General features: G+C 38.8%; 1 protein-coding gene across 1 annotated transcript in view; it reads left to right on the forward strand.

The window, feature by feature from the left end:
- Window positions 1–856: 856 nt before the first annotated feature.
- The window catches only part of LOC129232253 (pancreatic lipase-related protein 2-like), a gene marked incomplete at its 3' end in the record, with an annotated part of 33,311 nt that continues 8,894 nt past the window's right edge, over window positions 857–25,273 (forward strand). The window contains exons 1-3 of the mRNA XM_054866460.1: window positions 857–862; window positions 2,161–2,307; window positions 2,745–2,853. Of these exons, the coding sequence (XP_054722435.1) occupies window positions 857–862; window positions 2,161–2,307; window positions 2,745–2,853 (262 nt within the window). The remainder of the gene's footprint in view (window positions 863–2,160; window positions 2,308–2,744; window positions 2,854–25,273) is intronic.

The raw sequence follows: 25,273 nt of genomic DNA on the forward strand, positions 1-25,273 counted from the left end.
TTTTTAAATGTCCGATTCTTCAAACAAGGCGTGGTCTTGATGACGTTACAAATGATGCACTATGGCGCATTTTTCTACCGCATTTCCACGTTATGATAATCAAGAAGCGAATTACAATTGCCCTGTACGCTTGCTATCAACCATATCGTTGCCAATGCACGTGAGTAAAGATGCGAATCAAATATTTTGGACCGTGAATGGCAACACTGAATGGTATTTCATCATTTGTGATGTCATCGGCAGAAGCGTTAAACGATAAAAGAGCACCGATTTAAGTAATTTTTAAAAATATTAAACTTAAAGAAATTATTTTAAAAATGGTCAGATTCTATGTTTTTAAGCATTCTCTTTCAGAAAAAAAAATACTTTTAAAATTTTGGAAACGACCTCATTCCAAAAAATGTAAACATTTGTAAAGTTGAGAAGCACTGCCTATTTGCCACATAGCACGCTTGGCTTCTAATGAACAGAAAGCTAATATTTTAAGGTTATAATTCATTATTACGCAGCAATTTCTCAGACTAATCTTTTCCCAGGTGGATTAACTATCTTTGATAATTCCATTATCAAAAGGATTTTTCAGCAAGATCCTTCTTTCTGCTTTCGACCATACAACGGCACTGGTTGCTCCAGAGATCCACAGCAGAATTTCAACGAAAGTGTTTCCAAGTCATCAAACTCTTCCAGCGCCTTTCCGAATACTGCAGTTTTTCTGTTTACCAGAAGAAATCCCAAATACCCAGAGTTCCTACATCTTTGCGAAGGTAAACTGCCCAGCAACACAAATTTTAATCCCAGACACAAAACGGAAATCTTCGTTCATGGATTCCTTGATGGTGTCTGCAGGTCGGCGTGGATGAGGGTAAGTATTTCAAACAATGTCTCTATCAACTTTTGGAAGCTAATTAATGCGCAGGGTGTCTGATATACGCATTTGATATTTGTAAAGGGCAGATTCAGACATTTTTCAAGGCGGTGGGGGGGGGGATTGATTTTTATTTCTTACCTTCTTCCTCGTGTTTGATTTACGCATGCATGGGGTGCTCCCTCAGTATTTTTACTTGGAACAAATAAACTATATAGATGTAGCCAAGAAGGGGGAGGAAGAGGTCCCTGAACCTATTTCCTTCTTTTTAAGTCACCGAAGGTATCTTGAAATGTTTTGGAACTTCAATTTCTGGAATATTACGGTGGAATGTTCCAGAAACCCATCCTCTTAACATAATTGAAAAGTCTAAAACTGTGTTTTTAGGACTTTAGTTTTGCAAAATTACCGAAAGAAAAGTCCCTGGATCCCATTGTTTCCCTTAAAATTACCCGAGATAGTCAACACCTGCATCTTGATAACTTAAATTCTGAAAAAGGTCCGCGGCCATGATCTTCGAACATCTCCTGCTATTAAGATCGATTACGATTATCAAAAATTGCCTTTTCGAAACTTCAATTTCGATTCTGTAACCCTTTTCATTTTTCATACAGTTTTGCTAGGTTTTATTATCAAATCATCCCCTGTATTGCGGTTTTCTCCTTGCCTGCGTACTTCCTCTGGGCAAAACTACTAATCATTTACTAAATGCAAATTTCCAGTGAGCAGAAGCAGCTTTTTTGTGCTTAGAAGATTTAGTAGAAAACATTGCTGCAGTTCGGGGGAAAAAAAGTATGTTACGGAATAAAACTATTAGTAGGGTAAATGTTATGTTGAGCGGATTTTGATTCGACAAAAAAAAAGCTTGTTTAGATAACTTAACGAGCTTTAATTTTAAACCAGATATTATGTTTTTCGAAAATGTCGTTTTAAACCTATACGAGTATTTACAGTAAATGTGTCACTTTTTGCCATTACGAAGACGCCTGTGACATCTTCGTTGACATTTGTATGTTACTGCAATCGGTAGATAACTTTACAGTAAAGTCTTGTGACCGTCAAGCGACTTTTTTTCCCGTTCTGAGTCACTGCGTTTTTTGGTATGTTTAATGAAAGATGAACTTATTTAGCATACGTTTTGACGCAGATATATATATATATATATATATATATATATATACAAAAAAAAAATCTCATCCGAAAATGTAAACCAAAAAAAAAAAACATTATTTCTGATTTTGAGACGCGTATTTTAACTACGGTTTATATGATGTACAATTTTGATTGCTCTTTAGGAGACAAAAGATGAACTGTTGAAGCGTGGTTCGTATAATATCATTTTAGTGGATTGGTCATGGGGAAACGGCCCGAATTACACTGAAGCTGCTGAAAATACAAAAGTAATCGGAAGACAGCTGGCGTTTGTGATTCAGAAAATTATGGTAAGAATTTATTTGGAAATTATTTTTAGAAAATCTTTCAGTTGGTCTAAAAGCTGAAGTTTAATATTTTTAGTTTTTGTATTAAAAGTTCTAACTCTCCATTTTTGAACTATGAACACTAAACGTAGATAAATAATGGATATTTTTACAGCTATCGATATAAAAACACACACACACACACACACACACACACAAATTTAGAAACTTTAAGTTCGCTAAAGAAAAGCTTATTTGGAATGTTAAAAAAAGTTTAGGAAGCAAAGAGGATCAAAAAAAAAAGTTTTTGTCTCAGGTTCTTGAGAACTACTATGCGTCAGCTGTGTTTTGTTGATACAAAAAGGTTACTCCTGTTTATTGAAATTTAATTTTACATTTTAAATGTACACGTTGCATGTTTCATTACAATTTTATTTCCTCAGACTAGTATTCTTTTCCAGAACGAAAGCGGCGTCGGTCCAGAAAATATTCACATTGTTGGACATAGCCTTGGAGCGCACGTCGCTGGCTTTGCGGGACAAAGTGTACGGCATTTAAGAAGAATTACAGGTGAGTTCCTTGATGAAACAAAAATAATTAAAAAATACATCAAATGTCTAAAAGTTTCCAATGAAATGATATAACAAATTTTATTTCGACGCTTTTTAATGAGAAAATTTTAATTTTAAATATGTATTCCAATGAATCATTTTTCTTTTAAATTAAAAATATAATTGGTTTTTAAGTGCAGTCATGAGTGAAAAAAAAACAAGCAATTGTTTTTCTAACTAGCTGCGTGCCCGGCGTTGCACGGGCTACCTCAAAAATGAAAGAGATGTCAAGTTGATGTTTTTGCAATACTCTGACATCAGTTCCTAACACGTTAAAGATTAAATGCGTGTAATGCAGGGTTTGCAAAATACCAATAAAACATATTTTTAGCAAATATCTCATTAACGTCAGCAATAGTTGTCAATGATACAAATTATGAGTATTTTCAATTAGCACAAAAGATGAAAATATATGCTTTATCCACAATAATCTGTGCTTAATTTAATGTGAATTACATCCGATAGATTATATCCAAAATATTTATGTGCAATAAAAATCAGCTTTTTACATAAAACAACACACAGTGTTTCCCAAAAGTGTTCGTACACTTACGATTTTCAATGAAATACGCCCTTATACATTGGTTAAAATTAATGTTACAAATTCTGTAAATAGTAATTATTGTAGGAACGTAACCTGTAAATAGTTTCCCGTAATGAATATACAACCCCTTTTTCATATGGCTAAAATATACGACCCCTATTCCCTTTTTGTTCATTGATAAAATTTGATAACGGTCAACGCATTTCGAGAAGCGTGTGGAATATTTGAGAAAATTCTTTTCGGTGTATTTAAGCCGTTAGCGATGGATAAACAGTCAGTTTTCGTTTGATATTTCGAACCGAGAGGATTTTTGCTCTGTTTATAGCGAGGCATTTCGCTGTGTTGTTTTCGTATTTGGAAGTAAATACGTGTGTAAACGTTGAGTTTACGGTGTTGTGTGATAATTGCTTAATTGCTGATGAATAATTTGGCAGTTGTTGAAGATCTTTCCTGTACATAGTGTAAATAAATTTCCTGTGTTTTTATCAAGAACTGTGTCTTCATTTCAAGAAAGTGGAAGTCGCACCGAATCCGTTACAATTTTGGCGCCCAACGTGGGGCTACTTCTGGACTTTCTTGGAGTAAGTGTGACTTTGGACATTATTTTCATAAAGACTTTTTAAATTTGGACTTTGTTTTTATGGTGATTACTCGCGCAATGGATGAACAATTAAAACAACTTCTTGCCGCAATCACCTCTGTGAAAAGTGATTTGACTGCAAGTTTTACTGCAAATCAGGAACAATTGAAAAATGAATTAGCGACTAACCAAGAACTGTTAAATAGTGATTTAACTGCTAAAATCACTACAAGTCACGATGAAATGAAAAGTGACCTAACGTCGATGAAAACCATGATGGAGAATCAACTAACCGCCATGGGAGATAAAGTCGATGCCCTGGAAGAAAAATTTGATACTGTGGAAGAGCGCATCGCCAATATGGAAAATAAGTTGGAAGAAGAAGACAAGAAATTGACTTCATTTAAGGAAGAAATAATTAAGGACGTGGAAAGGAGATTGGCGACCGCGGAAAGCAGTTCTGTACAGTTTGGCGCTCCCACATCGGTTGCTCGACCGTCCATTAAACTTGCCACATTTGATGGGAAAACTTCGTGGCAGGTTTACAAAACTCAATTCATGATAGTGGCGGAAGCGAACGGATGGGACTCTGCTACCAAGGCCTGCCATCTTGCAGCATCCCTGAGAGGTGACGCAGCGGACATTCTTCAGACCCTTCCGGACAGCCAGCGCCTGGATTTCGCCGCCCTCACATCTGCGTTGGAGCTTCGCTTCGGCGAGAAGTGCCAGAAAGATTTCAGCCGACTCCAGTTGAAGTCCCGTTTCCAGAAAACTGGGGAAACCCTGCAAGAGCTTGCGGCGGACATCGAGAGACTGTCTCATCTTGCTTTTTACGACTGCCCTGCGGATGTTCGAGACAACCTGGCACTCAACTACTACATCGACGGGGTTCGAGATCCGGAAATCCAGAAAGCTCTACGGATGGCGGATGTCAAAGACCTGAATTCTGCTGTTGTGTATGCGATGAGATACGAGGCCGCCCAAGAAGCAACCCGTGTGGATCGCTATCTAATCCGGACTCAGGAAGCTGATGAGTCTGATTCCAGGTCGTCCCATCTCGCTGAACTTGAGAGACAACTCGGTGACTTGACAAGACATCTGAGCAGCATAACAGCCCAAAAGAAACAAGAGCAGAAGTGCTGGAAATGCGGTAGTGAAGGACACCTGCGAAGGAGTTGTCCGGCTCGCCAAGCTACGCGAGGGAAGGAAATCACCACCACTAGAGCTCTGCAGATTTCCTCTTCTAGTAGTGGCAGTGATGGACTTTTCATTTACGCACATGTAAATGGGAACCCCTGCAGACTGATTGTTGACACTGGAGCCAATGTGACAATCATTAGGACAGATGTGGCTCGTGAATTTGGATTGAAACTGCTGTGGACATCGCCACGCGTAAGTCTCCAGACTGTGACAGGTGACAAGATCGAGATTGACGGTAAAGTGGACTTGGAAATAGTGTTTGGGAATGCCACCTACCATCATACGGCATTCGTCGCTAATATCACGGACCCCTTCATTCTCGGATTGGACTTTTTGAAGAAATATGACTTCACTCTCGACTTCAAGACTAATGAGCTGCACTCGATGAGAGAAGACATAGCCGTTTTCCCTGCAGAGAGTGATGTAAAATCCGCTCATCAAATAATAGCTCAAACAGATTTATCGATTCCCTCAAGGTCAGAATCATTAATACCTGGCTCCCTTGAAGAAAGCAATAGTTTTCGATTTGGACTCATTGAATACCCTAACCTAAGCAATAGCCTAAAAGGAGTACTGGTAGCATCTACGCTTGTGGACCTTTCTAAGGATGTAATTCCTGTGAGAGTCGCCAACGTGAGTGAAAGGCCAAGGAATATCCGAAAAGGTGAAGTGTTGGCAACTTGTACTCCAGTAAACTGCATCATTAGAAGAATCAATTCCCCTGAGACTGTGTCTTCTGAGTCCTTGACGTCGAAGTTAATTGGGAGTGCGCCATTATCGAAAGATCAAAGAACTGCTGCGGAACAATTGGTGGACGACTTCAAGCATCTGTTTTCATCTACATCGGAGGATGTTGGCCGTACGAATTTAACGCAGCATAGGATCTACACTGGAGAACACCCCCCTATTAAACAGCATCCAAGACGACTACCGTTCGCCAAGAAGGAAGAGGTTGAGACCCTCCTGAAAGAGATGAAGGAGAATGATGTAATCGAACCTTCATCCAGTCCTTGGGCCTCTCCCATCGTCTTGGTCCGAAAGAAAGATGGCTCCACCAGATTTTGTGTCGATTACCGACGGCTGAATGAAATCACCAAGAAAGACAGCTACCCTCTTCCACGGATAGACGACACCTTGGACACTCTTTCCGGACACAAGTGGTTTTCGACCCTGGACTTGAAGAGCGGCTACTGGCAGGTTGAGATACACCCTGATGACCGAGAAAAGACAGCATTTACAACTGGACAAGGCTTATGGCAGTTTAAAGTGATGCCCTTCGGCCTCTGCAATGCACCAGCTACGTTCGAGCGTCTTATGGAGACAGTGTTAAGAGGACTTTCTTACGAATCCTGTCTGGTCTACTTAGACGATATCATCATCGTGGGACGCAGCTTCGAAGAACATCTGGCAAATCTTAGGAAGGTGCTGCAAAAGCTTAAGGAAGCCAATCTGAAGTTAAGTCCGTCCAAATGTAATTTGTTCCGCCGGGAAGTGAACTATCTTGGTCACATCATCTCTTCTGAGGGTGTGCAAACCGATCCAGAGATGGTATCTGCGGTCAAGAGTTGGAGTCGTCCCGAAAACATCCATCAGCTGCGAAGTTTCCTGGGGCTCTGCACGTACTATAGGAAGTTTGTGAAGGGTTTTTCCAACATTGCACGACCTTTGCATAAGCTGACGGAGATCAAGCAAAAGTTTGAATGGTCCAAAGAATGCGAAGATGCATTTCTACGACTGAAGGAGGCTTTAACATCAACGCCTATCCTCGCCTATCCTCAGCCTGAAAAACCCTTCATCCTGGACACTGATGCGAGCAACGAGGGCATCGGAGCTGTTTTATCCCAAGAAATTGACGGAAATGAACATGTCATCGCTTACTGGAGCAAATGCTTATCAAAGTCGGAGCGAAATTACTGCGTCACCAGAAAGGAGTTACTGGCCATAGTGAAAGCTGTAGAACACTTCCATCATTACCTCTACGGCCGAAAATTTCTGCTTCGGACAGATCATGCCTCATTAACTTGGCTTTTGAACTTCAAAAATCCGGAAGGCCAGATAGCCAGATGGATACAGCGGCTCCAGGAATATGACATGGAGATCAAGCATCGAAAAGGGTTATCTCACGGTAATGCTGACGCTTTATCAAGGAGACCCTGTCCTGAGAACTGCAATTATTGTTCCCGAATCGAGAAACAGTATGGAACGACTAGCCCTACCGCCTATCAGGTGACAGTGACTCCAATATCATCAGAACCTGATCCATGGAGTGACGACCAAGTTCGAAAAGATCAGCTTGAAGACCCCGACATAAAACCAATTTTGGAGTTCATGGAAAGTGACAGTCGGCGACCTAGCTGGCAGGACGTTTCCATCTTCAGTCCTGCAACAAAAAGATACTGGGCTTTATGGAACTCGCTCCATTTACGGAACGGCGTACTGTACCGGAAATGGGAATCTGACGACGGAAAAACATCTAGGTGGCAGTTACTACTTCCCCGATCAAGGATTTCAGATGTTCTGAAAGAAATACATAGTAGTGCGACTGGAGGACATTTTGGTGTCTTGAAAACCCTCAATAAAGTTCGGGAGCGCTTCTTCTGGAGCAAGGCGAAGGATGACGTGGAGAAGTGGTGCCATTCTTGTGACGCCTGTGCTGCTCGTAAAGGACCGAAGAAGAGAAGCAGAGGGAAGCTACATCTGTACAACGTTGGAGCTCCTTTCGAACGAATTGGGATTGACATCCTGGGTCCTCTACCAAGAACTGCTGATGGGAACAAATACATTCTTGTTTCCATCGACTACTTCACCAAATGGCCGGAAGCATATCCCATTCCAGATCAAGAGGCTACTACCGTAGCAGAGACTCTAGTCCAACATTGGATCTCGAGATACGGAACACCTTTGCAGATTCATTCCGATCAAGGGAGGAATTTCATCTCTGCTGTGTTTAAGGGCCTATGTCAAATTCTCGGAATTGAGAAAACTAGGACAACACCACTACACCCACAATCGGACGGCATGGTGGAGAGATTTAACCGCACAATCCTGAATAATCTCTCACTTATGGTATCCAGAAATCAACAGGATTGGGACAAGAAGCTACCTTTGTTCCTGCTGGCCTACCGCAGTGCTGTCCACGAGACTACCGGATATGCCCCATCTCAGATGCTCTTCGGACGAGAGCTTCGGCTACCTTGTGATCTCGTCTTCGGTCGTCCTCCGGATGCGCCTTCATCGCCTGAGGAGTACATCCAGGATCTCCAGGCCCGGTTGAAAGACGTTCATAACTTCGCACGAGAGCGAATCAACATCGCGGCGGAGAAGATGAAGACCAGATACGACACAAGGTCTACTGGACATGAATTCAACGAAGGCGACAAGGTTTGGTTATGGAATCCCATCCGACGGAAAGGTCTTTCACCCAAATTGCAGTCGCATTGGGATGGACCCTACAAAGTCGTTAACCGACTAAATGACGTCGTAGTGAGGATCCAAAAATCACCTAATGCAAAACCTAGGGTTGTACATTATGATCGGTTAGCCCCATACTATGGCCATAGTTCATGAGTATTACGTAAGCAACCATGGTTGATAACATAAAAGTTGTAGATAATTTTTGCTTTTAATGTTTAGTAATATTTCTTGTTATTATCGTGTTTTCTGTATCTGTTAGTTATTAATTAATGTGTATATTTGTAAACTTGTGATAGAAGTTTGGCACCCTTTCTGGGGATTGTACTGCCCGGGACGTGCAGTCCTTAGGAAGGGGGCAATGTTACAAATTCTGTAAATAGTAATTATTGTAGGAACGTAACCTGTAAATAGTTTCCCGTAATGAATATACAACCCCTTTTTCATATGGCTAAAATATACGACCCCTATTCCCTTTTTGTTCATTGATAAAATTTGATAACGGTCAACGCATTTCGAGAAGCGTGTGGAATATTTGAGAAAATTCTTTTCGGTGTATTTAAGCCGTTAGCGATGGATAAACAGTCAGTTTTCGTTTGATATTTCGAACCGAGAGGATTTTTGCTCTGTTTATAGCGAGGCATTTCGCTGTGTTGTTTTCGTATTTGGAAGTAAATACGTGTGTAAACGTTGAGTTTACGGTGTTGTGTGATAATTGCTTAATTGCTGATGAATAATTTGGCAGTTGTTGAAGATCTTTCCTGTACATAGTGTAAATAAATTTCCTGTGTTTTTATCAAGAACTGTGTCTTCATTTCAAGAAAGTGGAAGTCGCACCGAATCCGTTACATTAATATTTTTGAATAGGTATTTAATTATAAGATCTATAATCTATTTTTAACAAAATTACATGAAAAAATTTAATGTAATAATACTTGATTTTTAAGAAATCAATAATCAAAAAGTGTCTTCGTACACTTAAAAAAAAATCTGTATATTAGTAAATAATCTAACGTTTTATTAAGGTCTTGTTTAGTAGAATATCATTCAACATCCACAACACAACAGCATTTAAAAGTCTGGGGAATAAATTTTGCTGTTTTTTCATTTGGGGGGGGGGGGGATTACTGAGTAAGTGTTCAACCACACTTCGAGCCTTACTGTTTCTAGTTCGCTTTTCGTTTTATTTCTGTATTTTCGTAATCAAGCTACCAGATATCTCTAAATATGGTGTATTAAGTTTAAATCTGGCGAATGAGGAGGACAATTTTTGAGGCACCAGACACAAACGTTGAAAACCGTGTGCTTCTTGATAGAGAACAAAGTTGTTTCCGATTACCAAATTTTGGGTTAATAGTTTAAAATTTTCTTTTAAAATATTTAAATGAGCAGAATGAATCATGCTTTTATCAATAAATTCCTAACTACCAAGTCCTGATGCTCATGTGCACCCTCACACAAGAGTAAGATTAAGTGATCCAACTTAGTTCTTAAGATTAATTCCTCATTTTTTTTCTTCTCCTTACAATTATACCACATTGGAACCATAATGTTGAAAAAATTTTCATCTGTAAATAAGACGTTATTCCAAAACGTTTTGAGCTTAGTTATCACTTTTTTTTCGATGGAAACCGTAAAATTTCTGTTTTTCACTCGAACAAAAAAATTTCTGCGGGAAGAGCAACCATTTAATCCAGCTCCTCAAAGAACTCGGCGAACAATTTTAAATGAAATTAAAAAGCAAAATGCTTCGTTGTCTGTAGAAACTTTAACGGCACTCAAATGTGTATTTTTTATGAAATTTTTAACTTTGCTGGTTGTTCTTTTCTTACCTTGTTTTCGATCCGATTCTTTTCTTTAAAGCATTTAATCGCGCACTTCACAATGAAATGGTATCAATTAAGTAATTTAGTAATATTTCAAACCGACTTACCGCTACTATGATGAAAAAAAAATCAAATTTCGAATGATGTTTGCTGTTTTTTACGAATACCAGTCATTTTAAGGCAAGCACAATATTAGGGATTAAATAAACAAGACATTAAAACCAAATGACTTTAAAGGGTCAACACAATGCAAAATTAATTTAAAAAAAAAACGACATATGATAATTTTTATCGTGAGATTTTGAAAAACGCTTCAGTGTACAATGACTTTTTTGGCTGTTATTTCTCTGTCTCTTGGCTTTTTGACTCGTTTCAAAAAGAAAACCCGTCAATATTTTGAAAAAAACTACTGGGTTTTATTTAGAATGACATAGGAATGATATGAAGAAATTTTGGACTTCATATTCGAATTAAGTTTCCCATTATTTTGGTTTTACTACAAAATTTCAAAGTGTTCGAACACTTTTGGGAGTCATTGTATATTAGGGTGTGTTGAAAAAAAACGTTTTTTCGAAATTCAGTTTGTCAAGTTGATGAAAAGTTGCCTCTACCGATCCACAAAATTTTTTTAATCTGAATATTCGGATAAAATTTTTTATCCGAAACCTAAAATATTTAGGTGTCTCGCACGAGGCCTTAAGTTTATAATTTTCTTCAAAAATCTTTTTCTTTTTTTGAATAACAGAAAAAAACTGTTAAAATTTTTTTAAGTTGAAAAATGTACACGGTAAAGTCGGAGAAAAAAGTAAGGGAAAAAAACTATCATAAACAGTACGAAGATCTCCTGCATTCTAAACTTCAGTGATTTTCACAAAAAAAGGAAAAAAAAAAGCATTTTACAAAGGCCATGTGGCTTGGTTAGAAATAGGGTTTCCAATCCCGATATGGAATCCTGCGGGATCCCGCATGATATTCTGCTGGATTTATCCCGCTGGGTTGAGAGCAAAATCTCCAATATCACAAATATTTTCTATGCAAACGTTTTCCAACTTTTCCCGCTCATAAAACGAGTATTTTCACATGCATCATTTGAAGTTTGAATCACTTTCCTCATATTTCTGCAAGAAGAGCAAGAAAAACTCTCTCATATGATGAACGATGAAAAAGAATTTGTAATCTCATTCAAGGTTTCAGTTTCATACGTTCAGCAATTGAAACAATGCGTAGAAATTATAAACGTTTTCGAAAACCGTCAATAAAATTTAAAACCATCAAGAAATTTACACTTTAGAAAAAAATAGAGAAAGTGCAGTACAGACTGATTGGCTGGAGTAGCTAAAATACAATATTGGAACGCTTCAGTAAGCTTAAGGAAAACACCCTAAACCTTTAACTTATTAAAAGTGCACAGCACCATATTTTTCTCCGAAGAAAAAAGCAATGAAAAACCTATCATTATTTATGGTCTCTAAACCGTAGAAAGTGCCTGCCGATGTTTTTGTCACCATGGATATGATATTATAAATGTGGGTGGTACCTTGAAAATTATGTTGCATGAATTAGCTGACTAATCTGCAGTATTCAATAAAGAGGTGACAGAAACTTGTATGAAACACAGTATGACTAGCAGTACGTTAAGCAGCTCAAGTTTTTAAATGTCTCCTTTAAGTGAGAGGTAAAATTAGCGAAGTTATATAAAAACTTTTGCTGAGACTGTGGCTTGGTGCAACCAATCAGTGTTCGCATTCTGCTCTAATGAATCAAATACATTGATACAATGACCAAAGTTAATGTTAATTAAATTTGTAAGTTAAATTGGATACACAAATCAAAGACATCGTAATTGTCTGGAACTTTGCAGTTCTTGAGCAAAAGCCAAGCATGACTCCCATAAGAGAAGAAAAAATTTAATTAAAAGAATTAAAAGGTCATGTGGTTTGTGGAGACTTTTTGCTAAATGTCCACAATTATTTAAACTCTGTAAAACTAACTGCTGTGCAGCCATAGCCCGCGTTTCCATCAATCGCATTATTTTAAGGCAAAAATCCCTTCCCATCCCATACGAAGCGAAGGGCACACTTTTGTGTACCAAACGATAGTTGCTTATTGTTGTGTCTTTGCAGTACTCTACAAATGGTGTACTGAAAAAGCCTCCAGCAAAACTCACGCATCCTTTTAGAGCTGTTGAAAAAGAGTAGTATGGGAAAAGCCTGATTTAATACGTTAATACAACGTATAAACGTTATACGTTTAAACTTTTAAACATTTATACGTTAATACATAGTATTCAACGTATGTTTTGATGTTTATTTTTTTATACTTAATTTTTGTAATAACATACTTCTATGTAATAAAATGAAAACGATGTTTGCAAAATTATTTTATAACTTTTAATTTATTTAAAACTTCACAAAACTAATCTTACAATATATTCAGAAAATAAATTTAAATAATTTTTATCTTTAAAACATAAAGAAATGTATCGAAAATTCTTTATTAACAACTAGTGGCACCCGCACGGCTTCGCCCGTAATAGAAAAATTAAAGGTCTTTTGGTTCGCTTGTATATTTACAAATAATGTATGGTGAATTTTCTCGCCAGTTGGCTTGTACCGACATTACGGTTCCACGTTATGATAATTTCGTATCTCGCCAATTGGCTTGTGCCCATGTTACGGTTCCACGTTATGATGATTTCGTAATTTATGTTAGCTTTTGTTCTTAAAATTGGAATAAAAAAAGAACCACATCGAATTTTCGAAAAGTCGCTTCGAGGTGCACACCCCCATGCTACATACTAACTTTGTGCCAAATTTCATGAAAATCGGCCGAACGGTTTAAGCGCTATGCGCGTCACAGACATCCTACGGACATCCTACAGACATCCTCCAGACATCCTCCGGACAGAGAGACTTACTGCTTTATTATTAGTAAAGAAGAAGAAAATTTCAAACCAACATTTGCGAAAAATATTTTTAAAAGCTAACAATTGAAAATTCTAACTTGAACTTCAAAAAAATCCTTATTTTTGCGTACTATTTGGGAATCTAAATGCCGCATGAGAGCAAAACCTTTTATTTGACGATAATTCCTGGCTTTATTTCTCACAATTTTCAATTTGAAAAAAGTTTAACGTTTTTTCTGTTGCTCAAAAAATATTTTAGAAAAAAATTATTTTTTGAATAAAATTTAAAACTTTAAGCCTCGTGCGGGACACCTAAATAATTTTTGATTCGGATAAAATTTGTTATGTAAGATGTGGGATCGGTATGTAGGACTCGACCGATGCATCGGTCAGGAGGTCAGGCGATCATTGCGCCAATGGTTAAGCAATTTAGCCATCGGCATTGGCATCCGATGCTAACTTGGAGGAAACATCGGCCCATCGGCCTTAAAAAATATCGAAAAGCCGATGGAATTGGCCGATGTTTTCGAAAAAAAGGGACATTCGCTCTTTTACTTTTTAATACAAAGTAAAGGAAGTTACTGTTTTCATATAAAAATATTTACTTGAACTTCAGTATGAATTTCTAATTTAGTTACCCATGAAAGAATTTTTAATACTGCATTCAGGTACAAGCAAGTTAATTATTGCGTTGTTTTTTGCGGCTGGATGTACGTATGTATCTCTCATAAGTCATAACTCAAAAATAGTTAAGCTGTAGAAGGTTAAAATTTCGTATGTTGGGCCTGCGTACGTTCCAGCTGTGCACTTCCCTTTTTGTTTTCAATCGGGTGTTCTAAAAGGCCTATTTACTAATTTTTTTGTGGCTATCAATTACTTATTTCAATGCAAAACTGATATAGCGTCTTAGACTGATCATTTGGTGATATATTGCCGAATTGGAGACCAACTGGAAAACAAATATGAGATGACAAAGCCGGTTTTTGTGACATTTTGTTAGATTCCCGTTGAACCGACGGTAATTTTTAATTTTTCGATATTTGTAATATGAATCACAGTAATGCAGTCTTTTCTGTATCGCTTCGGCGGAGTTACAAGTTTGGGGCCCGTCGACATTTATTTTGGCGCTCTCTTTCTCTATCACGGAACTTGTAAAACATTTATCATAAGCATTTTTGTTGCTAATACGGGGGGGGGGGGGGGGCTCCTATGGGGCCTCTTGTGCAATTGCAACATTTGCGATAGTTTAAATCCGCCGCTTCACGTTGAAACAAACTGGGGTGCAAGTTTTAAAAGGGTTTTTCCGCTCGCTCTAAGGCAGGGGTTCTCAAACTGAGGCGGGGTAGGTGCACTCCTCCCTAGTGGGCGAAGAAGACTGTCCTGGGAGGCGTGCATGTTTAAAAAAAAAATAAAATGAAAAAGTTCAACTAACTATAATTTGCACAATTTTGTGGTCACATGTGAATATTTTCGACATTATCGCCTTTTTCAGGTTATTGATGTAGTTTACATCCACATATCAGTGAATCTGAATTTTCAGCATTAGCTCCATATACAAAGTCAAAGCATCGAAAGAAGGGTATTTGAAAGTAATCTCTGATGCACTGCTTTCATTACAACCTAACATTCAGAAATTTATCAGTCACAAACAATGGCAGCCCTCCCACTAACGTAGCTGGTCTTATATGCCAATCTCACTTAGATCATAGATTTCCTCAAACTAATGTGCATTAGTTCTTTGCTTCTTTGATTTCATGCGTTCTAAAATAATAGCACGCCTAAAATAAAGTTATATGTGTGGTAGTAATATATTGTAACGGATTCGGTGCGACACACACTTTCTTGAAATGAAGACACAGTTCTTGATAAAAACACAGGAGCTTTATTTACACTATGTACAGTAGAAATCGTTAACAACTGCTAAATTAATCATCAGAAATTAAGCAAATATCACTCAACACCATAAACTTAACTGTTACACACGTATTTACTTCCAAATACGAAAACAACACAGCGAAATGCCTCGCTATGAACAGAGCAAATACGCTCTCAGTTCGAAATCTCAATCGAAACTCAACTTTTTATCATGCGGGACGCCTTTATAAACATCGAAAGAAATCTCTCAAATATTCCAAACGCTTCTGGAAAATAGTAGACCGTTATCAAATTTTATCAATGAACAAAAAAAGAAATAGGGGGGTCGTATACTTTAGCCGAATGAAAAGGGGTTGTATATTCATTACGGGAAACTATTTACAGGTTACGTTACTACAATAATTACTATTTACAGAATTTGTAACATTGCCCCCTTCCTAAGGACTGCACGTCCCGGGCAGTACAATCCACAGAAAGGGTGCAAACTTCTATCACAAGTTCACAAATACACACATTAAATAATAACCAATAATGCATAGGAAACACAATAATAACAAGAAATATTACTAAACATTAAAAGCAAAAAAATTATCTACAACTTTTATGTTATCAACCATGGTTGTTTACGTAATACTCATGAACTATGGCCATAGTATGGGGCTAACCGATCATAATGTACAACCCTAGGTTTTGCATTAGGTGGTTTTTGGACCCTCACTACGACATCATTTAGTCGGTTAAGGACTTTGTAGGGTCCATCCCAATGCGACTGCAATTTGGGTGACAGACCTCTCCGTCGGATGGGATTCCATAACCAAACCTTGTCGCCTTCGTTGAATTCATGTCCAGTAGACCTTGTGTCATATCGGGTCTTCATCTTCTCCGCCGCGATGTTGATTCGCTCTCGTGCGAAGTTATGAACGTCTTCCAACCGGGCCTGGAGATCCTGGATGTACTCCTCAGGCGATGAAGGCGCATCCGGAGGACGACCGAAGACGAGATCACAAGGTAGCCGAAGCTGTCGTCCGAAGATCATCTGAGATGGGGCATATCCGGTAGTCTCGTGGACAGCACTCCGGTAGGCCAGCAGGAACAAAGGTAGCTTCTTGTCCCAATCCTGTTGATTTCTGGATACCATAAGCGAGAGATTATTCAGGATTGTGCGGTTAAATCTCTCCACCATGCCGTCCGATTGTGGGTGTAGTGGTGTTGTCCTAGTTTTCTCAATTCCGAAAATTTGACATAGGCCCTTAAACACAGCAGAGATGAAATTCCTCCCTTGATCGGAATGAATCTGCAAAGGTGTTCCATATCTCGAGATCCAATGTTGGACTAGAGTCTCTGCTATGGTGGTAGCTTCTTGATCTGGAATGGGATACGCTTCGGGCCATTTGGTGAAATAGTCGATGGAAACAAGAATGTATTTGTTCCCATCAGCAGTTCTTGGTAGAGGACCCAGGATGTCGATCCCAATTCGTTCGAAAGGAGCTCCAACGTTGTACAGATGTAGCTTCCCTCTGCTTCTTTTCTTCGGTCCTTTACGAGCAGCACAGGCGTCACAAGAATGGCACCACTTCTCCACGTCATCCTTCGCCTTGCTCCAGAAGAAGCGCTCCCGAACTTTATTGAGGGTTTTCAAGGCACCAAAATGTCCTCCAGTCGCACTACTATGTATTTCTTTCAGAACATCTGAAATCCCTTCAGAAGAGATGATGTGATCAAGGTAGTTCACTTCCCGGCGGAACAAATTACATTTGGACGGGCTTAACTTCAGATTGGCTTCCTTAAGCTTTTGCAGCACCTTCCTAAGATTTGCCAGATGTTCTTCGAAACTGCGTCCCACGATGATGATATCGTCTAAGTAGACCAGACAGGATTCGTAGGAAAGTCCTCTTAACACTGTCTCCATAAGACGCTCGAACGTAGCTGGTGCATTGCAGAGGCCGAAGGGCATCACTTTAAACTGCCATAAGCCTTGTCCAGTTGTAAACGCTGTCTTCTCTCGGTCATCAGGGTGTATCTCAACCTGCCAGTAGCCGCTCTTCAAGTCCAGGGTCGAAAACCACTTGTGTCCGGAAAGAGTGTCCAAGGTGTCGTCTATCCGTGGAAGAGGGTAACTGTCTTTCTTGGTGATTTCATTCAGCCGTCGGTAATCGACACAAAATCTAGTGGAGCCATCTTTCTTTCGGACCAAGACGATGGGCGAGGCCCAAGGACTGGACGAGGGTTCGATGACATCATTCTCCTGCATCTCTTTCAGGAGGGTCTCGACCTCTTCCTTCTTGGCAAACGGTAGTCGTCTTGGATGCTGTTTAATAGGGGGTGTTCTCCAGTATAGATCCTATGCTGCGTTAAATCCGTCCGGCCCACATCCTCCGATGTAGATGAAAACAGATGCTTGAAGTCGTCCACCAATTGTTCCGCAGCAGTTCTTTGATCATTAGATAACGGCGCACTCCCAATTAACTTCGATGTTAAGGACTCAGAAGACACAGTCTCAGGGGAATTGATTCTTCTAATGATGCAGTTTACTGGAGTACAAGTTGCCAACACTTCACCTTTTCGGATATTCCTTGGCCTTTCACTCACGTTGGCGACTCTCACAGGAATTACATCCTTAGAAAGGTCCACAAGCGTAGATGCCACCAGCACTCCCTTTAGGCTATTGCTTAGGTTAGGGTATTCAATGAGTCCAAATCGAAAACTATTGCTTTCTTCAATGGAGCCAGGTATTAATGATTCTGCCCTTGAGGGAATCCATAAATCTGTTTCGGCTATTATTTGATGAGCGGATTTTACATCATTTTCAACGTTGAAGATGGCTATGTCTTCTCTCATCGAGTGCAGTTCATTAGTCTTGAAGTCAAGGGTGAAGTCGTTTTTCTTTAAAAAGTCCAATCCGAGAATGAAGGGGTCCGTGATATCCGCAACGAATGCCGTATGATGGTAGGTGGCATTCCCAAACACTATTTCCAAGTCCACTTTACGCTCAATCTCAATTTTGTCACCTGTCACAGTCTGGAGACTTACGCGTGGCGATGTCCACAACAGTTTCAATCCAAATTCACGAGCCACATCTGTCCTAACGACTGTCACATTGGCTCCAGTGTCGACAAGCAGTTTGCAAGGATTCCCATTTACATGTGCGTAAATGAAAAGTCCATCACTGCCACTACTAGTAGAGGAAATCTGCAGAGCTCTGGTGGAGGTGATTTCTTTCCCTCGCGTAGCTTGGCGAGCAGGACAACTCCTTCGCAGGTGCCCTTCACTACCGCATTTCCAGCACTTCTGCTCTTGTTTCTTTTGGGCTGTTATGCTGTTCAGATGTCTTGCCAAGTCACCGAGTTGTCTCTCCAGTTCAGCGAGATGGGACGACCTGGAATCAGACTCATCAGCTTCCAGAGTTCAAATGGGATGGCGATCCACACGGGTTGCTTGCTGGGCGGCCTCCAACTTCATCGCATACACAACAGCAGAATTCAGGTCTTTGACATCCGCCATCCGTAGAGCTTTCTGGATTTCCGGATCTCGAACCCCGTCGATGTAGTAGTTGAGTGCCAGGTTGTCTCGAACATCCGCAGGACAGTCGCAAAAAGCAAGATGAGACAGTCTCTCGACGTCCGCCGCTAGCTCTTGCAGGGTTTCCCCGGTTTTCTGGAAACGGGACTTCAACTGGAGTCGGCTGAAATCTTTCTGGCACTTCTCGCCGAAGCGAAGCTCCAACGCAGATGTGAGGGCGGCGAAATCCAGGCGCTGGCTGTCCGGAAGGGTCTGAAGAATGTCCGCTGCGTCACCTCTCAGGGATGCTGCAAGATGGCAGGCCTTGGTAGCAGCGTCCCATCCGTTCACTTCCGCCACTATCATGAATTGAATTTTGTAAACCTGCCACGAAGTTTTCCCATCAAATGTGGCAAGTTTAATGGACGGTCGAACAACCGATGTGGGAGCGCCAAATTGTGCAGAGCTGCTTTCCGCGGTCGCCAATCTCCTTTCCACGTCCTTAAAGATCTCTTCTTTAAGTAGATGAAATCTTCTATCTTCTTTTTCAAATTTATTTTCTACAGCATTGAATCGGCTTTCAACGGTATCAAATTTTTCTTCAATAGCATCAACTCGATGCTCTATGTCATTAAATTTATTTTCCATCACAGTCTTTACCGAAATAAGGTCGTTTTTAATTTCTTCTTGGTTAGACGTTAAGTCCTTTTTCAGCACCGTTAAATCGCTTTTTAACTGGTCTTGATTTGCCAACATACTAGCAGTCAGATCACTTTTTAATTGTTCTTGATTAGCCGCCATATCATTTTTTAATTGTTCTTGATTAGCCGCCATATCATTTTTTAATTGTTCTTGATTAGCCGCCATATCACCCTTCACAGAGTTGATTGCGTCAAGAAGTTGTTTTAATTGTTCATCCATTGCGCGAATAATCACCATAAAAATAAAGTCCAAATTCAAAAAGTTTTTATGAAAAAAATGTCCAAAGTCACACTTACTCCAAGAAAGTCCAGAAGAAGCCCCACGTTGGGCGCCAAATTGTAACGGATTCGGTGCGACTCCCACTTTCTTGAAATGAAGACACAGTTCTTGATAAAAACACAGGAGCTTTATTTACACTATGTACAATAGAAATCGTTAACAACTGCTAAATTAATCATCAGCAATTAAGCAAATATCACTCAACACCGTAAACTTAACGGTTACACACGTATTTACTTCCAAATACGAAAACAACACAGCGAAATGCCTCGCTATAAACAGAGCAAATACGCTCTCAGTTCGAAATCTCAATCGAAACTCAACTTTTTATCATGCGGGACGCCTTTATAAACATCGAAAGAAATCTCTCAAATATTCCAAACGCTTCTGGAAAATAGTAAACCGTTATCAAATTTTATCAATGAACAAAAAAAGAAATAGGGGGGTCGTATACTTTAGCCGAATGAAAAGGGGTTGTATATTCATTACGGGAAACTATTTACAGGTTACGTTACTACAATAATTACTATTTACAGAATTTGTAACAATATATACATTTTGCGTACGAACTTACTTTACTTTCACTTAATAGCCTTTTTCAGTTTCAAACTCCGGTTTTCCGATTGCACTATACTTGTATTGACCAAATATAGTTAAAGTGATAGGGGGGGGGGGGAATACGTGAGATCAGTGACGTAGCTAGGGTGGGGCGGAGGAGGTAGTTTGCCCCGGGCGGCACTTTTTTTAGGGGCGGCCAATTTACCCTCAATATTTTGGAAAAACAAACGTATTTTCCCAAAAAGGATAATATATTTTTAATCTGTATTTGCAGGCAAAAAGAAAATCTCTTGTCTTAGAATTGTCTTGAAGTCTTTCGTATCACTACCAGAATAAAATTACTTACATACCAAACGAGAGTTTTTCTTGATAGCATATCAGTACAATTCCTTGTTTTTCTCTGAGGGGATGGCAGAGGAAAATCATGGAATCAATGCTTTTTCTACTGTAGAGGTTAACTCAGGGGGGGGGGAGAAAACAATGAAATTTTCCTAATTTTGTTATAAGAAAAAGTTAACACTTGATTATAGGAGAGTTTCTTGAAAATCTCCTAATAAAACAAAAACTTCCCTTTTTAGCCTACTTTCCCAGTAAAAGTTAGAAAAAGAAGGAAAAAGCATGAAAGAAAGCTTAATGTATTTTTAAAATTTCGCGAAAACCAAAAGTAAAGTCAAAAATAAATGAAATAATTAAGTAAATATTGAAAATTTAAAAATTGGAAAGTAGGTTATTGAGAAGAGGGAAAATGTATGTCGATCCATCGGTCTGTCCCTTCTGCCCCTCTCCCCTAATAACTTTCGAGTGATTAGTTCGATTCGAACAAATTTATTTTTGTTCTAAAGATCTCGGCGAGGACATTTCATTCCCACATTTCATTTTTTGATTTGAACAATTTTTCGTTCAATTTTGAACAGGTCAATAAAACTTAACATTAGCGCCTATTCCAAACAAAAATAAATCTTGAACTTAGAGGCGAAATGTTTTCAAACAAACTTTGTAGGGAAAATAGTTTGATGAAGAACTTGTATTGAAAATATCTTTTTGATTTGATCAATTTTCCGTTTAATTTTGAACAGATCAAATCTCTTAACATAAGCACCTACGAGGAAACTGAAAGTCAATATAGATTCCGAACTTAAAGGCGGATTTATTTCAAGAAAATTTTGTTGGAAATAGCTCTTGACGACTTACACCGACTCCATGAATTTTGGGGCACTTGACTCCATACTCCGACTCGCTGACTTTGAATTCGACTTCGTAGCTTTGGCAAAAATTTATATACGGAGAAAAAATGACACACTTTGACTCTTGGAATTCGACTCCGACTCTAATTTATGTATCAAAAAATAAGTCCGACTCCGACTCCGCAAATATTGGCAGAGTTGCGGACTTCGAGGGAAAATGACCGATTCCAACTCCGAGTCTGAATTAAAAACTTTCGGCTCTCGAATCTGACTCTTTTGTCCCAAAATCAGATTGACTCCGACTCCGACTCCGCAGCCATGGTTTTTACTGTGAAACAATTATTTTTAATATAATTAGGACTAAAAGTTTTAATTTATGCATTCAGTTTTGGGCGAATAAAGGGCCGTAGCCGGGTTTCTATGTTAAATTTGCCCTTGCGGCCGTTTGGGGGATCATTTTGGTGTCGAATAAAAATAATTTAGCCAAATTTTCAGCTCTTTATCTCAAACCACATTCGAGTTTTTCAAAAAAACCTGTTTTTCGATTTTAATTATTTTTTTTTCAAAGTAAAATTCAAAATTAATGAATGGTATTTTTTTCCTTATTCTTAGGAATAAATTACATGAAAAATTGTAATAGTCATAATTTTCAAACGCGATTTTTGGCGACGGAAATAACATTTAAATATCTTTTTTCAATGCCTTTCTAAAAAGTGTCACTCACTAAATTTTGTCAGAAAATGTCTTTTATGCTCATCTACCCTCAGGAATTTTTTCGAATTTTTTGAAGTGGTGGAACAATACGAAAAAAATTAAAAAAGTGATTTTTTTTTTCATAATTTTGCGTTTAAACAAGTTTAAATATTTTTATTACCAAAAAAAAAAGTTTGAACTAAGTCAGCAAAAAATCGTCTGATGAGTAAAAAATACTCAAGAATTTTTTTAAAAATTGAAAATACTATCTTACCAGAGAAAAAACATAAAGGAAACCAAAAACAAATTAAGATAGATCCTTCATGAAGTTATTAGTGGTGTAAAAAATGATTAAAGAGTTCGTAAATGATATTCAATGGTAAATTGTACATAAAGATGATTATATAATTTGTCCATGCTATTTTAAATAATTTTTCAGTCTGGATCCAATAAAGACTATGTTTCTACATAAGACCTTTATGTTTCTACATAAAGATATGCATAGACGTTTTTTTTTTTTTTTTTTTTTGATAATCAAATTTATTTCTTTACTAGTGATACCCGCACGGCTTTGCCCGTAATAGAAAAATCAAAAGGTCTTTTGGCTCGCCTGTATATTTACAAATAATGTATGGTGAATTTTCTCGCCAGTTGGCTTGTACCCATCTTACGGTTCCACGTTATGATAGTTTCGTATCTCGCCAATTGGCTTGTGCCCATGTTACGGTTCCACGTTATGATAATTTCGTAATTTACTCGTCTATCTTATGAAATTTTTTTTCTTAAAATTGGAATAGAAAAAGAACCACATCGAATTTTCGAAAAATCGCTTCGAGGTGCACACTTTCATGCTACATACTAACTTTGTGCCAAATTTCCTGAAAATCGGCCGAACGGTCTAGGCGCTATGCGCGTCACAAACATCCTACAGACATCCAGACATCCTCCGGACAGAGAGACTTTCAGCTTTATCTTTATCTTCTTTATCTTTATCTTCTTTACTAATAACTAGTGGCACCCGCACGGCTTCGCCCGTAATAGAAAAGTTAAAGGTCTTTGGTTCGCTTGTATATTTACAAATAATGTATGGTGAATTTTCTCGCCAATTGGCTTGTACCGACGTTACAGTTCCACGTTATGATAATTTCGTATCTCGCCAACTGGCTTGTGCCCATGTTACGGTTCCACGTTACGATAATTTCGTAATTTATGATAGTTTTTTTCTTAAAATTGGAATAAAAAAAGAACCACATCGAATTTTCGAAAAATCGCTTCGAGGTGCACACCCCCATGCTACATACTAACTTTGTGCCAAATTTCATGAAAATCGGCCGAACGGTTTAAGCGCTATGCGCGTCACAGACATCCTACGGACATCCTACAGACATCCTCCGGACAGAGAGACTTACTGCTTTATTATTAGTAAAGAAGAAGATAATGTATGGTGAGTTTTCTCGCCAGTTGGCTTGTACCGACGTTACGGTTCCACGTTATGATAATTTCGTAATTTATGATAGTTTTTTTCTTAAAATTGGAATAAAAAAAGAACCACATCGAATTTTCGAAAAATCGCTTCGAGGTGCACACCCCCATGCTACATACTAACTTTGTGCCAAATTTCATGAAAATCGGCCGAACGGTTTAAGCGCTATGCGCGTCACAGACATCCTACGGACATCCTACAGACATCCTACAGACATCCTCCAGACATCCTCCAGACATCCTCCGGACAGAGAGACTTACTGCTTTATTATTAGTAAAGAAGATAAAGCAGAAAGTCTCTCTGTCCGGAGGATGTCTGGATGTCTGTAGGATGTCTGTAGGATATCTGTAGGATGTCTGTGACGCGCATAGCGCCTAAACCGTTCGGCCGATTTTCATGAAATTTGGCACAAAGTAAGTATGTAGCATGGGGGTGTGCACCTCGAAGCGATTTTTCGAAAATTCGATGTGGTTCTTTTTTTATTCCAATTTTAAGAAAAAAAAAACAATCATAAATTACGAAATTATCATAACGTGGAACTGTAACGTCGGTACAAGCCAATTGGCGAGAAAATTCACCATACATTATTTGTAAATATACAAGCGAACCAAAAGACCTTTAATTTTTCTATTACGGGCGAAGCCGTGCGGGTGCCACTAGTTACTAATAATAAAGCAGAAAGTCTCTCTGTCCGGAGGATGTCTAGATGTCTGGATGTCTGTAGGATGTCTGTAGGATATCTGTAGGATGTCTGTGACGCGCATAGCGCCTAAACCGTTCGGCCGATTTTCATGAAATTTGGCACAAAGTTAGTATGTAGCATGGGGGTGTGCACCTCGAAGCGATTTTTCGAACATTCGATGTGGTTCTTTTTTTATTCCAATTTTAAGAAAAAACTATCATAAATGACGAAATCATCATAACGTGGAACCGTAACATGGGCACAAGCCAATTGGCGAGATACGAAATTATCATAGCGTGGAACCGTAACGTCGGTACAAGCCAATTGGCGAGAAAATTCACCATACATTATTTGTAAATATACAAGCGAACCAAAAGACCTTTAATTTTTCTATTACGGGCGAAGCCGTGCGGGTGCCACTAGTTACTAATAATAAAGCTGAAAGTCTCTCTGTCCGGAGGATGTCTGGATGCCTGTAGGATATCTGTAGGATGTCTGTGACGCGCATAGCGCATAGACCGTTCGGCCGATTTTCATGAAATTTGGCACAAAGTTAGTATGTAGCATGGAAGTGTGCACCTCGAAGCGATTTTTCGAAAATTCGATTTTGTTCTTTTTCTATTCCAATTTTAAGAAAAAAATTTCATAAGATGGACGAATAAATTACGAAATTATCATAACGTGGAACCGTAACATGGGCACAAGCCAATTGGCGAGATACGAAATTATCATAACGTGGAACCGTAACGTGGGCACAAGCCAATTGGCGAGAAAATTCACTACACATCATTTGTAAATATACAGGTGAACCAAAAGACCTTTTAATTTGCTATTACGGGCGAAGCCGTGCGGGTACCACTAGTTACTAATAATAAAGCTGAAAGTCTCTCTGTCCGGAGGATGTCTGGATGTCTGTGACGCGCATAGCGCCTAGACCGTTCGGCCGATTTTTATGAAAT

This window comes from Uloborus diversus, unplaced genomic scaffold (assembly GCF_026930045.1).
Source record: "Uloborus diversus isolate 005 unplaced genomic scaffold, Udiv.v.3.1 scaffold_1118, whole genome shotgun sequence".
In the NCBI taxonomy this organism is placed as follows: domain Eukaryota; kingdom Metazoa; phylum Arthropoda; class Arachnida; order Araneae; family Uloboridae; genus Uloborus; species Uloborus diversus.